Source organism: Myotis lucifugus, unplaced genomic scaffold (genome assembly GCF_000147115.1).
Source record: "Myotis lucifugus unplaced genomic scaffold, Myoluc2.0 scaffold_20, whole genome shotgun sequence".
Taxonomy (NCBI): domain Eukaryota; kingdom Metazoa; phylum Chordata; class Mammalia; order Chiroptera; family Vespertilionidae; genus Myotis; species Myotis lucifugus.
In genome coordinates this window covers 438,113-453,086 of record NW_005871068.1, presented here as the reverse complement: position 1 = coordinate 453,086, position 14,974 = coordinate 438,113, and the positions used below count along the sequence as shown (strand labels likewise).

Sequence of the window (14,974 nt, the reverse complement as noted above, 5' to 3'; positions counted from 1 at the left end):
GCCCCTTCCCCGCCAAGCCAACTTTTGCAGGGGGGAAGCAGACCAGGGTCCGGGGAGGCCCGGCAAATCCCGCCACTTATTGGGTCGGGGGGGCGGCAGGGCGCCGCGAAGGCGGGTGACTGAAAGAGGTCATGGTCCCCCCAAGGAGCCAGCCCAGGGGTAGGGACGCCCGCAGCAGAGCCGGAGGAAGGAGGAGGAAGGAGAGCAGGTGGAGGAGGGAGAGGAGGAGGACGAGGACTGGGAGCTCACCCAGGGACGTGGTGGCCTTCGATGTGTACAAATCACAGCTGGCGCAGCCTCACGCAGCTCCCCGCACCGCTCCTGGGGCACAGCGTGTGCGCAGTTGGGAACTTCCTGTTCGTCCTGGGCGGGGAGAGCCCTTCAGGCGGAAGTGCCTCCTCTCCCCAGGCCGCTGGCCTGCCGGAGGTCACGGCCCGCGTGCACCGTTATGACCCGCGCTTCCACGCTTGGACGGTGGTGCCCGCGATGCGGGAGGCGCGGGCCCACTTCTGGTGCGGCGCCGTGGGCGAGGGGCTGCTGGCCGTCGGGGGCCTGGGCGCAGGCGGCGAGGCGCTGGCCTCGGTGGAGATGTACGACTTGCGCCGGGACCGCTGGACCGAGGTTGGGGCGCTGCCGCGGGCCCTGCACGGTCACGCGGGGGCCGTCGGGGACCGCGGTGTCGTGTACATCTCCGGGGGCAAGGCCGGGAGAGGCGAGGGCGGCACGAGCAGTTTGAGGGACGTGTACTCCCTGGGGCCCGGGGCCCGAGCCTGGAGCAAGAGGGCGCCTATGGGCACGGCCCGCTTTGGGCATCACATGGCCGCACTTCGAGGCGCGGTCTTTGCCTTTCTGGGGCACTACGAGCCCTTCTCTGAGATTGAGCGCTACGACCCGGGCACGGACCAGTGGACCCGGCTGCGGCCACTTCCCTACGACCGCTTCTGCTATGGGCTGGCGGTGGTGGAGGAGACGGCGCTGCTGCTGGGCGGCGTCAAGTGGCGGGACTCGCGCCAGGTGCCCACCCGCAACGTGGTGGGCTATGACCTCGACCTAGACCGCTGGGAGGACATCGACTGCGCGCTGCCTTGGGCCTGGAGCGGCCTGCAGTGCGCGGTGCTGCAGCTGCCCGAGGGTGCTGACGAGGAGAGGGAGGGCGAGACTGGAGAGAATGGAGAGGCTCCAGATGTCGTGTTGGGCTTAACGGGTTAGTGCAGTCTCAGATCCAAGGAGGAGAAAGTTGTGTCTGAGCAGGTTTACAGAGCAACGAGTGGGCTTTTCCTAAGAATGGGACTCTGGGAACTGAGTGGCTTCTGAAGGTTAAGGGGGCAAATAAGTGTTTGGCCAAAGAGGAACATTTCCCTTTAAGCTGAGAAACGGAGACAGGAGGGGTCAAAATGAAGGACATGTGAACCAGCTTCAGTGAGCTAGTGATTTCTAGAAATTCTCATAATGCTGGGCCAGGGATGGGCTTTCGAAAATAAAATATGACCCTATTTTTCTTCTCATAGGTAAGTGTTTTCCTAGGTGCTAAACAGTGATTACATTTGTGCCAAATTGCCAAAAAAGGGTACTATAAGAAGGTATACACAAGACCCAGAAAATCATTAATTATAAAGGCTGTAATAAATAGTCCAAGAAAATGGCATTATCTGAATAAACAGTGAAGGGATAGTGCCTTGGTTAAATAAGGAGAAATATGATTTTATGGTCTAGAACCCTGGTTCTGCTCTAGTTTAATATAAATATGGAACTGAGAGGGAAAAATGATCTCTACGAAAGCACCTTTTATTTTTTTTATAAAAAAACCTGGCTTACTTTTTTCTGTCCTTCATCCTTACTTACCCCTTATCTGCTTTTGCGCTGAATTTAGGCAGTTTATTGCTTTTAAGTTTTATTTCAGCAACACTTAGCCATAATAATCAGGCTCCTTTGGTTAAGTGGGACATCTAACAGAAAAAAAACTTTATTTCGTTCATCTTTTTTAAATGTTCATTCTGAAGACATGCTGTAGGTTATATTTTAAAAATACAACTTATTTTTGTGCCCCCCTCCTAATTTCCCCAAAGTATCTCAGAGAAAGAAAGAGGAGTCGGTGAAATGGTCAGTTTGCATCAAGGAAATGGGAAACCAGCTTGATTTTACAGGGGTTCAGAGAAGATGCTTATATACTGAACAGATACTTCTGGCTTGTACCACCAGTGGAGTGGCAAAGTTAGGACTCATAACTGGGGAGGGGGGCGAAGGAGTTGGGGGAAGGAGGGATGGTGGCTGTATGATTGCAAGACAAAGAAATATGGTGAGGACTCTCTGAATAAAGTAGGTGCCTTATAAGGATTCATTAAGAGCTGAATTTATTTGACTTCAGTTTACAGTGCTGCCTCTCTCCTAGATTTGAAACTAATGCAATAAAATGTACAGATATATAGTGTTAAAAGGTCTCTTTCATGCTAGGCTAGCCACAAGTCTTTTAAAATTCATTAGTTTAATTGTACCATTTAAAACAACAGAGCTGACTTTACATAAGGAAAAGCTGCTTAGTAGCAACACAGCTAGTCTTTCCATCAACTGCTTGCTGTTTACAGGGCACAGCCTGGCCACTGTATTCATGACACATCCATCAGGTACAGATATTTTTAAGCGAATGTACACATTTAGTCTAGTAAACAACAAGTCTAAATACCTGTAACAAGCACACTTCATTTTAGGACAAGAGGTTTTTTTGTTTGTTTTTTTACATATACAAAATCCCACAAATTTAATATGTGTCAATATCCATGCAGTAAATAAATGTTTTTACAAATAGGTTTTTTAAATGATAAAAATATTACACTGGACCCAAAATTCCATACAAACATGAATACATGATTTCTCATCCATTTTTGACTCAATAGAGGATTACTGAAAATGTGCTGTAGAAAGGCCACTTTCCTGTACAGTTGTGCAAAGTCTGCAAAACGATAGTGATTCAATGGTGGTTTCAAAAGCAAAGAAAAAGATCCCCGCTGTGGAGTTTTTACTTTCTCCTCTACAGCAAAAATATTCACTGGCATACATCTGAACTCTTAGTGATGAAAGTACATTCACTGAGCTGGACAGGCAACAGTATAAAGCTGATTAGAAGTAGAGTTTAGGATATAGAATAGTAAAGGAGGTTTCCTTCCTCCCGAAAAAACAGCAAATTGTGACTTGTACGTTATGCAGCCAGACACTAAAAAGCAGCACAGTCATTGTCATGCTGGGATCACTTTTAAAAAACGAGATGCTCATAAGTGGAAATATATGAAGAGGACGATTTCATAGACTTCATCCACTTTATAGAACAATTCACGAAGCCAGGAAAAAGCTCTATAAATTGTTTCTCTCACATAATGCAATGTAAAAGAACTCTGAATGGCCATCATCCTCTTGCTCCTCAGGAGAGAGGTACATTTTTATTTTGCAACATTGTTTTCTATATTATAACACACATCAACCTGTAATTAAACATATTTCATTTCCCTGCCTGAAGTATAATTCCGTAAGTTTAATTAATGGACTAGTGGGAAAATTGCAAACTAACTGGATAGTTGATTCATTTCAGTTTATACCTTGTAGTTTTTTTAAGAGTTGCAGTTTAAAAACACGAGTTTGGGCTGAAATTTTATATATATACCTGTTAGCTGCCTTTCTGGGTGAGTTAAGTGTGTTTTAAAAAATCCACTCTCAAATTCCTCTGTACACAATCAGCATATCATCACTACAAAAATAAAGGAAGATTTAAACCAAGAAAATAAAGCAGCTCTATCTTCAATTTTGGTCTTTGTTACAAAAACATCTTACAAAGCTTTGCCCTGATACACCGTTAAGTGTCCCCATATATTTGGAATAGTATTCCCATTAACCAGCTTTCACAAGTTAATAGACTATTAAGACGAATATTAGATACCTGAACTTTTCTTATGTTGATGCTCTTCTATTTTGCTTAACTCTTTTAGGCGCATCTACATTTCACAAAAATAAAACTACAGCTTACTTTGTGCAATGTTTAAGAAAATCCTCAGAACATTTTAATAAATATAAAAAAGGTTTAAATTCTTTCCCACCCGCAAGGATGTCTGCACCTGAAAAAATGTGGATTTACTTTTGAAGTCTTCTTTATATAAAATTAACTTAAAGGGAGAAAAGATGACCTTAGATAGAAAACTGCCATTTTGTATTTTTCTACTTGAAGACCACCTGTCTTCAGAATAGTCTGCAAAAGTTCATTTTAAATCATTGAAGACAGTTGTTTTTGCACATGGTAAACATAAGCTGAGCACTAATTGCATATAAAATATACAAATGCTCATTAAAGACAATGGTATTATGACCATATATGGTTTGTTTCATATAGTTTGGTAACACTGAAGTATAGCTTGTCAAGTGTCCCACACACTGACATAAAAACTACCTTATATACTTGTTCAAAGTACCAGAAGGTACCAGATGGACTGAAAACAGAATACACTTACACATGCGTTTCAATGTATGAATGAGTGTGTGTGAGAGAGGAAGTGATTACATCTACTTCAGTAGAAATACTTAATGGGTCATTTGAGGTGGTGTTTTGACAGATATCCAAGAAAAGATCGAGGTACATCTGCTTCCACTGTTGGAATTCTTTAGATGTCAAGTCTGGATTGTCTAGGACTTTATCAATAATGGCCACTTCCCCTTCTCTGGCCTGAAAAGCAAAATGATTCAACAGTTAAGATGTGGACAAACTTATGTTCAAGTTTAAGATAACAAGTTAATAGGCAAAAAATTAAAAAGCCCATAAGAAATGGCTCTGGTATATCCAAACTCAGCTATTTAGATTAAAATTCTAGTGTACTTTTTCTACCCCCAAGGTATGCCTTGTATTGCTTATTCTCTGTGGTTTAGTTTTTCTCATTTATCATCTCTACATACAGAAACCTTCCTCATTCTTTAAGATCCAGTTCAAATGCCTCTAGTTTCCTAAAGCCTTCCTTCAACAGTTGGAAAAAATGTTCTCTCCCTCATTGATGCTCCCATAACACTTTATCGCTGCCATTGAGTGGACTTACCACATTTTGTTTCGAGTTATTTTTATACTGTCTTTTCTCTCCTGCTAGGTGGTCAGTACCTATCTTTTATACGCCCAAGGAAGGGGCAGAGAAATCTAGGGAATGTTCTGCAAGAAGTGGGAAGGCACACTTCTGAACTAGCCAGACTTGAGAGGGAAAGACAACCACAGCTAAGCAGTTGTTCTGGTCCTTGGGGCCAGACAGAGACAGGAGGGCTCTGACCAAGGATGTTTTGTGTCACCCTGTGCTTGGTGAGGGGCCTATTACAATTTCAGGAACCACATACCCAGGGTTGCTTGGGCAGTCATCTTTCTCTAATTGGAGATTTCCATTTCCTGTTCATTTCCCACACTGAAAAGTATAGGGCTCTATAGTTTTTTTGTTTGTTTTGTTTTTACCAATGAGGGGCATTTCTTTTCTTTTATAACAATTAAATTTATTGGAGTGACATTGGTTAATAAGATCATATAGGTTTCATGGGTACAATTCTATGACACATCATCTGTATATTGCATTGTGTTCCCTCCACCCAAAGTCAAATCATCTTCAGAGGGGCATTTATATACAGTGTCTTTTTTTTTTATCATCTTTCTTTGCCCCAGAGAGTAGAGCACAGCATCACATAGCTGGTGACTCATCAATACTCACTAAATGGAAAAAACTCTTTTTTTTTTTGGCGGTGTGTGTGTGTGTGTGTGTGTGTGTGTGTGTGTAGCTACAGAGCATGAAAGATAGGGGTGAGGGGCTGAGAGAAAGAGGGACAGGAGCAGGTCTCTAAGATATGTGAGCCTGACCTGCTTCCAAGTGCCTGCCTAGTGTTCCGACCAGGCAGTTAACTAGTAGATCTGAACATAGGGTGAGGGGTGGAGGGTGGGCCTGTTAGGTGAGAAGGTAAAGATATCTTTGGAGTAGGATTGGTCACCAGAATTATTCTTACAAATATTATAGCTCTTTTGAAAATCTGTAATAACGTCAACAATAAAAAACTTTAAAAAATTGGTCTTAGTTACCAAAGGCCATTAGGTTGTCCCATGGATTTGCAATAGCATTTGCATGAATACCAGCTGAAAGCTAATTGATTGAAAACTTGACTGCCTGTGACAGGAAATGTTTTCAAATAATGCATTTTCTATTTTATCTTTTTGTTACTCATTTATGTTTCAAAATCACAAAACCTCAGCAACATACTATTTATCTGAAATATTTCCCAAAGGAGTCCTTTTGCTCTGTAGGATAGTTTTTTTCTCCTGTTTTTGATTTTCAAGGCTGCAGGGCCTGCTTGCAGGAGAGTTTGTGCGGAAGGCCCCCCTCCCCCCCCCACACTGAGAGTGAGAGTGTTTACTTTTTTGCCTCCTTGGACTTCCTGCCTCTCTGCTCCCCTCTCCTCCCCTCCTCCTCCCCATTTGGTGGGTGGCATAATAACAAGACCAGAGACAATGTAAGAACTTGTGGAAATGTATGCTAGGAAAATAACGTGCGAATTGGGAATTGATAGTGTAAAGAGAACAATTATAGAATTTCTACAGAGAGCATGAATCACTATGGCTTCAGGAAATAGTCCTGAACTATCACAAACCCTTTTAGCACCCACTACTGCATTCCGCACGCATGCTGTGTTCTTCTAATAGCTATATTACTTATACTACATGGCGCATTTGTCTTAGGAAAACGAAAGACAGTAATAACACCAGCCTCGCAGTTTTGGAAAAAATAATGAATCATATCTTGTTTTCTCCTAGAACGAAGTCACATAACATTTACTCAGTGCTTTGAGACGTTAATGAAAAAGTTTAGATTATTTCCTCTTTACTAATACACTTATTATGCTATAAGAACAGCTTAGCTTCAGCTTCTTCCTATTTACCTATTCCCCACCCCCTTCCCATTGTCTATTTCTTCATCTGGTAATCACCTTTGAATTCAGGAATGAATCTCCTGAAATAAATTTCTCCTTCCATTTCCTATCTTACCTTTAAAGTGCTTTTGAGAATTCTCAGCCTGTGCAGTTTTTCATTCATCACAGGATCATTACATCTCTTTATGAATGATAGCTTGTATTCCATCTTGGTTGAAATGCGATGTTCTCCCAGTGGTGACAGACTGGCTTGCTCCAATGCCCTGTATAAATCTTGCAATGAGTCTCCTAACTTTTCTCCCCTACTTTCACCTGCAATGTCCAAAAAGAGAGATAAATGAATCCAGTGTAATAAATAGTTATTCGATACTCCAGAAATCAACTAAAATATCATCTGAAAAAAAACAGGATAATGAATGATTGGAAATACACTCTATTACATTAAAAAAAAATCCCAACAAACCAACAGCTGCTAGTTACACTGAGTAAGATTAGCTCCAGGCAGCCAATTGTTTTAGGATGATCAAATAATAGGATGCTTTGACTAACAAAATATGCTCTGAGTAGCAAATCACCGTAAATATCTCGAGTCCATTATAAGTTCAAAGAATTAGAGTACAAAAGGTACACAACACAGAAACAATCCTGCACATAATTTAATATGATAAAACAATAAATATCCCTTATCATTATATTGGTAAGCATAGAAATACTGATTAATATAACTCTCCTGGTTTGGCAATAAACTGATTTTTAGATCTTTCCAGATTTCATAAAATGGAATGGCATTCATTGGAATTTATTTGATTATAAAAATCTTCCAATAGTGTGCCATCAATTATTAGGTTCAATGTGACTGCCATAATAATGTTCACCACATTGCAAGTATAGTAAATGATCATAAATTATCAATAATAATGCTTTAATTAAATAAAATACGGGAATATGTTTATATTCAAATTGAGGAATTTGGCACATACAAAGAGTCTTGTAAGTATTTGTAAGACTTGGGAAGAAAACACTCCAATGAAATATTTTTGTGAAAAAAAAAATCTTAGAGACTAGACTAATTCAGGAAAGGACCTTAGATCTATTTGAACAAGTCAAACTCCCATCCTGTTCTTTAATTGCTTGAATATTGGTGTCATATCTTTCTCAACAATGATAAACAAAGATGAACTTGACCATGGTAGAATGAACGACATTCCACATTTACTCCTTGGGCCAATACAATTAGTACTCCTCAAATAGGACTCTGGCTCTCTGTTAAAGAATTAGGGCTATATCATGTTTCCTTTAATGTTGTTCATTCTACCATAGTCCATGTGAATATTTTAGGTTTTCTGACATAGTTCAAAAAGATTCTCTGGTAATAATAATAGTTAATATTTATAGGTGCCAAGAAAGAGGTAAATGCGTAATGTTCATAATCCTTACAACAAAACTAAGAGTAGATATACTTGATTTTCACTTTATAGCAGGGAAGTACCTTGGTCAAGATCACAGTAACTGATGGAGCTAGAATTCCAACTGGGCAGTCTAGCTCCAGAATCCATAATTTTAATAAGAATTCGATACTGCCAATTTTGTTAATAATCATTTGAACTGTGTATTTAACAGTAAGTGCTAATGAATTTGTGAGACTCCCTTAAAGTGCAGCATTCTTAAATTTTTTATAGTGTACCTAAAACCACCACCAAAGCCCACAAACACAGTACCTTAACTTAAAGGGATCACCTTTAGGATTAAAAAGCCTCATTTAAGTCTCATGTTCAATTTTTGGCTCTGCTGCTGAGGTTAGCAACTATTAGTGGTAGGATCATTGAGTCCTGCCATTGGAAAGTTCCTTCCGTCCTTTTTATTATTGTTATCATCAGCACACGACATTACTAATCCCATGAATTTTAACTTCCTAATCATATATCTACATTAGAACTATAATCTAAAAATACAAACATCCCTTTAAATAACAGCTTTTCAATTCTCTGTTGGCTCATCTATGAATGTTTGCAACACCTAGAAGATTCTGATGGGCGGGTGGGTGGAGGACTATAAAAAGGAGTAACTACTTTGTGGGTTAAGAGCAAGATTGAAATGGGATAGGGAATGTTAACTGAGAATTGTTTGGAGCCAGGAAGGCACAAAATCATAAGGTCATTCAGAGTACCTAAATGGAGTTGTAAAAACAAGGATACATTTGAACAGCATAATTCCATTTCACAAAATCATAGGCCAGGAAAGGACCTTGAGGAATTATTTAGCGGTTATCATTCTTTTAGCCTCAAGGCAAGACTGTATCCAAAGCTCGATGTAATTTCATAGAGCAGAGAGTGAGAGAGAAAAGGGAGGCCTAACAGATGTGAATTATAGTAGTTTAGGTATCAGTGGCCTAATGTATTATTAGTTTCACAGTTTTTGAAAGAAGGTGGAGAAGAAAAGGGATTCAGTTTATAGTTTTAGGATTTAAGGGAGGCAGACTATTTTTACATAGTAAAGTTTTATTTACAAATAACCTTCCTCCATATTAGCTAAAACTGTAGGGAGTATATATTTTGTTTAAAAAAATTCTTACAGTTCTCTTTCTCCCCAGTTCTTAAAGTTTGTGAAATACTGGGCCAGTATGAAAATTGATTTTTTATAAAGTTTCGATGCAGTTTTAGTTTAAGAAGGATAAAAGTTACAAGCATAGCTATTAAATAAATAAAAACAGAAAGCCCCCCCCCCCCCCGCTCTTGCCATTAAGGGGGAATAAAAGCATTCAACCAAAGGACAACACAATTCCACAAGGGATCTAGTTTGAGAGATGTGAGAATAATTGAGTATAGGTTTATCTCTGGGTAGTACATTTGAACAAGAAATCACAATGAGACGGAACACAGAAACATTTCCAAGTATAGCAATGGAATAGCGTGGCCCCTATTAGAGATAAGTAAGGCCCCCTCCCCTACCCCTACACATATACACATATGCAACATCACAAGACACAGCAGTGGGATGAGGAAAGATGGATTGAGATGCCAGGCTACCACAAAATGCCACCAATCACTGAACATTTTAAGACTAGACAAAGAGTCCTTTTATTTTCAAAGGAGGGGGGTGAGGGGCAGAGTCACATTATAAATCTGATTCACTGTGCTCAACAGTCAAAACAACACAGAACTCAACATTCAAGACAAAAACAGACCTTTATTTTCTTTTATAATTTTCAATTGGTTTCCTTGATTTTTTTTCTCTCAGATGAATACCAATTAAGTCAATTGGGGCTACTGTTGCAACTGAAAATATGAAAGCACCTTTATTTTCTTCTCGTTTTGCCCTCTTCTTCTTCGTCTCCTTCTCACTTCTCTTCTGGTTTCTCTCTTTTTAAAACCCTTGCTTTTCTTCTTCTAGAAGAGGCTTGCTTTGGAAGAGCAGGCAAGCACTTGGTGAGGTCTGCTTCCTTATTGACTTTCAACATGCCAGTTCAGCCACTGGAGTGCTGGCAGAGTACCAGCTCTTTTGCAATTTGAATGAATGTTTCTGAAAGTTGGCAAAGTGTAGAACACCACATGCAAACCACAGGACATATATAGGACCCTTCAGTGATTCCTAGTGAGTAAGTATATTGCTCCTACAAAAAAATTTAATTGGTATCTAATTTATTCAGGAACTCTGGGCCTTTGCAAGAATTAATTCCATCCCATATTATATTTATATTTACAACATGTGAATTAGTTCCGTCAGGTAACAAACTTTTCTATTGCAATTTTATTAAAGCAAATGGAACATATAAAGTTTTCTTTCCTATATAAAATTTCATTGTATGATAGATTTGAGAGTCACAAGGAAGTTATTGATGAATTAACATGTTTCTGTACCAAGGGAGGGTCATTTCTGGCTGTGTCATCTGTGGCAGGGGAAAAAGAAGATCCTTTATTGTCTTATTGATACTCTAGCTACATTATGAAATATTGTGACCCTATTCCTATGTGGTAAGCACCACAGCAGTTCACTGTTTGGTGCTTTCAGGTTACATATGACCTCCTGGTAGTGATAAAGAAGAGGTCAAAGAAAAGATTAGCTAATGCAAAATAATAGTTTGTTAGAACTTTCTTGCAAATGGATTGTTAGCAGATGATAATATAGTTCTCAAATACTAAAAGGTCTTCAGTTGGTGTATTTCCTTACATTCATGCCCAGTAGTTTCCAAACATTTTGATTGTGCACACTTATTAGTTAAAACACTTCTACTTTTGATAACTTATATACATGTATTACTCTATGTTGATATGGATGTAATAAAACAGACACAGAAAAGAAAAAATGAGCTATAAAAATTGAGGACAAATTCCAATGTCTTTTCTTCCTGTACCTCAATGGCCCCATGTGTACTCTCCTTCAGAGACCTAGATTATGACTCTCCCTGAGCAGAAAACCCTCCCTCTTATTTGCATTTCCCATTCTTCTGTCTGGCACAGGGCCGCAGGTACCCAAGATTTAAGCTGAGTGATGGTTTTCTCTACTGTATACACACAGTACTCCAAAGAGGGCTCCCTGTTATGTGACTGTGCACATTTTATCACAGTCTATTATACAATTTTGTTCATGTTCCTTTAGTGAAAATTATGGAGAGCAGAACAAAAACTTGGCGACCCAAAATTTCATGCTGGTGTCTTCCCCATTTCCCCAGGACTGTAATGACAATGTTGAAAGAAAGTAAAAGATGAAAAGAAAACAAAACAAGTATACCAGCTGGGCTCTTGAAGAACCAAGTCAACATGTTTTGGAAGGGAACTGTGCTCTTTTAAAATTGGACAATGATGTCTTTCTGGAAACAGTCATTCCTTCCACAACACAGCTGGGTAATGAGCACAGAAAGCTTGGAAAAGCTAAGTCACAAGGGGCAGAGAAGGCTGGACATAGTAGCATTAGTCACCAGTCAAATGTGAGAGGCATTCGTTCTTGTACAGCCACAGAGCGCCCAAAGGCTTCCAGGCTAATGGTGTCACGTATGTGGAGCACTATTCTTGTCATGAAGGTCAATTAAACATTTGCATTGAGACAACGGGAATATTTTCTGTGAATACTAATTTACCAGTGCACCATGATGAACAACTTATTTATATGTAAGGTGATAAGTAAACTTTTAATGGATTTAATGTAGATGGGTTTAATGTTTATAGGTTTTATGCTAAAGATATTATGTATTCAGGACTTTAAACTGTAATATGAATTGTCTTATAATTACATATTAACTCTCTTATTCACGCTTTTATATAAGTCAACTAGCTATGCTTAGCATTGTAAAGCTGGGGTGGGGGACAGCTGGTTATACCAGAAAAAAACATAATATTTTAAAACTAGGCTTTTACTCATTGCTCTGTAATCACCTACCCTTTTCATTTTTAAAAGTAATTTGTTTTTTCCCTTAGTCAAAATAACAATTTCTCTGATAAAAAATTAAGTTTAATGAGGGAAAAAACCCTATTTTTAAAAAAGTACAGCTTGGGTGACTCTACCAGTATTGCTAAGTGTATTCTTAAAGAACATGTGTGGTCTATCCCTGTGTAAGAATGACCTTGTGCTTCACCAAAATCAAGTACAGCACATACTAGTGTCTGTCAGTGCCTTCTGCACAACAGTAAAGATGTGACAGAAAAGACAGAGCTGGAGATTTTTCTGTACTTCATTCTCTATGCATGTCAATTCTGCCAAATTATGTGGTTTAAGGCCACAACTACAGGACAGTGACTGAATTTCCAGGGCACTATACAGTAGTTTCTATGATGGATAGTTTCTATGATGGCAAAATCTTGGTGTCCTTGGCACTGATTTATTGACCCAAAGGAAAGGTTCTTTGAAGGACAGCCACAGACATAAATGACCAATTCTGGGTTTACCCATGGAATTTAGAAAATTTATCTAATAGACACATGGAGGTCAAGGTACCTGGTTCTTAGGCAGGGATTTATTAAGGGCACAGTTTGAAATCAAAGCTGAGAGATGATTATGTTTAAAAATCAACGTGGAGTTACTATAGTCCTTAATGAGAAAAAACGAAAATACTTCATATCATAAAATTTCACTATAACTTAAACAGAGAGGATGACCCAAGACAATCCTGCTAATATTAAATACCAACAAAATGCTTTTTGATGGATTTCTACATACCGGAACCATCATTTTTATATATATACTTAAAAACACATTAAAACGGTTAGAGCACAGAAGCAATTGTAAGGCAGATCAATGTGATTTTTATTCACAACACAAATTCCATTTGTGAGAAAGAAGCATAGATTACTTCTTTTCAGAAATATATTTACTATCAAGCATACTTAGCAAATTATTTAGCTATCTGAAAAGATCTGAAACCAATTGGTCATATTTTATTTTTAAGTAATTTATATTTTTACATGTATTCACATTATGCAATACCACACACTGCGGCGACAGGAAGAAAAAAACATTTCCAAATACAATGTTAAATTATCTGTTCATTGCACAGTATTAAATATCCATTAATTAGCATTGAAATTATTACAGAGTATCTTATCCAACTAAATAAAGGAAATTTCACATCCACTACAAAAGAAAAATAAGCAATATTGAGTCATAAGGGACCCAGTTACATAGTATTAAATAATATGTGAAGCTAGTTTGAAAGACATCCAGACAAAATACTTTTTCAAAAGTGAAAACCACAGCCTATAGATTAGGAAAATTTTACAGAAAAGAATAGCTCATGCCTGTCCTATGAGGCAACACCATTTGTATACAAGTGCCAAGAAATAAGGAAAAAGTTAGGATTTTAGCTGAGGAATCTAATAAAGCCTGGCATGAGGAATTTTCTTCGTTAGTGTCACCAAAAGCAATCTCTGTGTTGCACCTGAATACACTTTATAATAGAATAAACATAGCAAGTTTCAGAGCAGGTTGTGTATACCTTGCCTTAATAGATTACACTTAATTTAGTACAATACAGCACGTCAAGTTTTAAAAATGCAAAATACACTTAATACACAGAATTTGCTTCCTCTGCTTTGCCTTAAAGAGGCCACCAAAGAGTCCATTAAACAGCCAGGGTTTTCTAGTTATTGGAGCTGATCCCTCTCCTTTCCTGGTGTAAGGAGAACACAACTGAAATGTCACCACACAGAGCCCTTTCCCAGTCAATACCCTTCCCCTTCTGTTCTCTCACAGAAATGGCAGTTTTCTGTCACTGTGCTCCATCTTGATTGGCTTTGATCTTATGCTAGTCCCAGTGTAGAAAGCTCGAATTCTTCTTAAGAGTGGCCTGCCCCTCTTAATATCCCTTTAGGGAGGCCCCCAATCCAAAACACTTGATGATCTAAACTTTTAAACGTCTGTTTTCTGTTATAAACAGCAAGGACGAGGCCATTTTAGTTGCTTGCAAGAGGTTGATGTTGAGTCTGTGCCGTGCCGACTCTCTCCGATCTAAATTCTCTAAACATTAGCTTATCAATCTGTGAGTCCAATGGGTTGAGTGCCAACAGAAGTGGATCCGATTTGGCATGGAGAGGTTCTATCAACTCTCGCAGTGTATTAGCCTAATATGATAAAGCAGTGATACAATATGATGAAAAGACCTGCGGGTGCCATTATTTCTAAAGCACATTAGTATCTGTATTAGAAATACCATCATGCAATACCCATGAAGAGAAAGAGAAAAAAATATGGCTAGAATTGCATATGGTTTCAATACCATAATGTTTTTCTGTTGGCATGCAAATCTATTTGGCCATAAATGGGACACTTTTTGCTTTAAGCTTGGTTATTTGGAAATGCCAATCTTATGTATACAAAATAATACACAGCACAGATACATCTTTTCCCACCTCTATACTTGTATATGCATGTCTATAATTTTAATGAGAAAAGTCTGTTAAAAGTATTCTTCATACACATGTAAAATGACCAGTCTTTCAAGGAAATTACACAGTATTTCTATATGAGATCTTTCCTCAAATTCATCCAATGAAGAATTATGAGGAAAAGTTTTCTGGTCTACCTTCTATCTAACTACTCTGATATATATTTGTTAACCACGTGT

General features: G+C 38.9%; 2 protein-coding genes across 5 annotated transcripts in view; one reads left to right on the top strand and one right to left on the bottom strand.

The window, feature by feature from the left end:
• KLHL34 (kelch like family member 34) overlaps window positions 1-1,959 on the top strand; it is a 2,746-nt gene extending 787 nt beyond the window's left edge. The window contains 3 exon segments of the mRNA XM_023751351.1: window positions 164-253; window positions 255-278; window positions 280-1,959. Of these exon segments, the coding sequence (XP_023607119.1) occupies window positions 164-253; window positions 255-278; window positions 280-1,209 (1,044 nt within the window). The 3' untranslated portion in view covers window positions 1,210-1,959.
• Window positions 1,960-2,341: 382 nt separating this feature from the next.
• The window catches only part of CNKSR2 (connector enhancer of kinase suppressor of Ras 2), a 247,260-nt gene continuing 234,627 nt past the window's right edge, over window positions 2,342-14,974 (bottom strand). For all 4 annotated transcript variants that reach the window (XM_006085611.3, XM_006085612.3, XM_014453028.2 and 1 more), the window contains 2 exons: window positions 7,037-7,233; window positions 2,342-4,702 (listed from right to left, as the gene is read on the bottom strand). In XM_006085611.3, coding sequence (XP_006085673.1) covers window positions 4,487-4,702; window positions 7,037-7,233 — 413 coding nt within the window. In that variant the 3' untranslated portion in view covers window positions 2,342-4,486. The remainder of the gene's footprint in view (window positions 4,703-7,036; window positions 7,234-14,974) is intronic.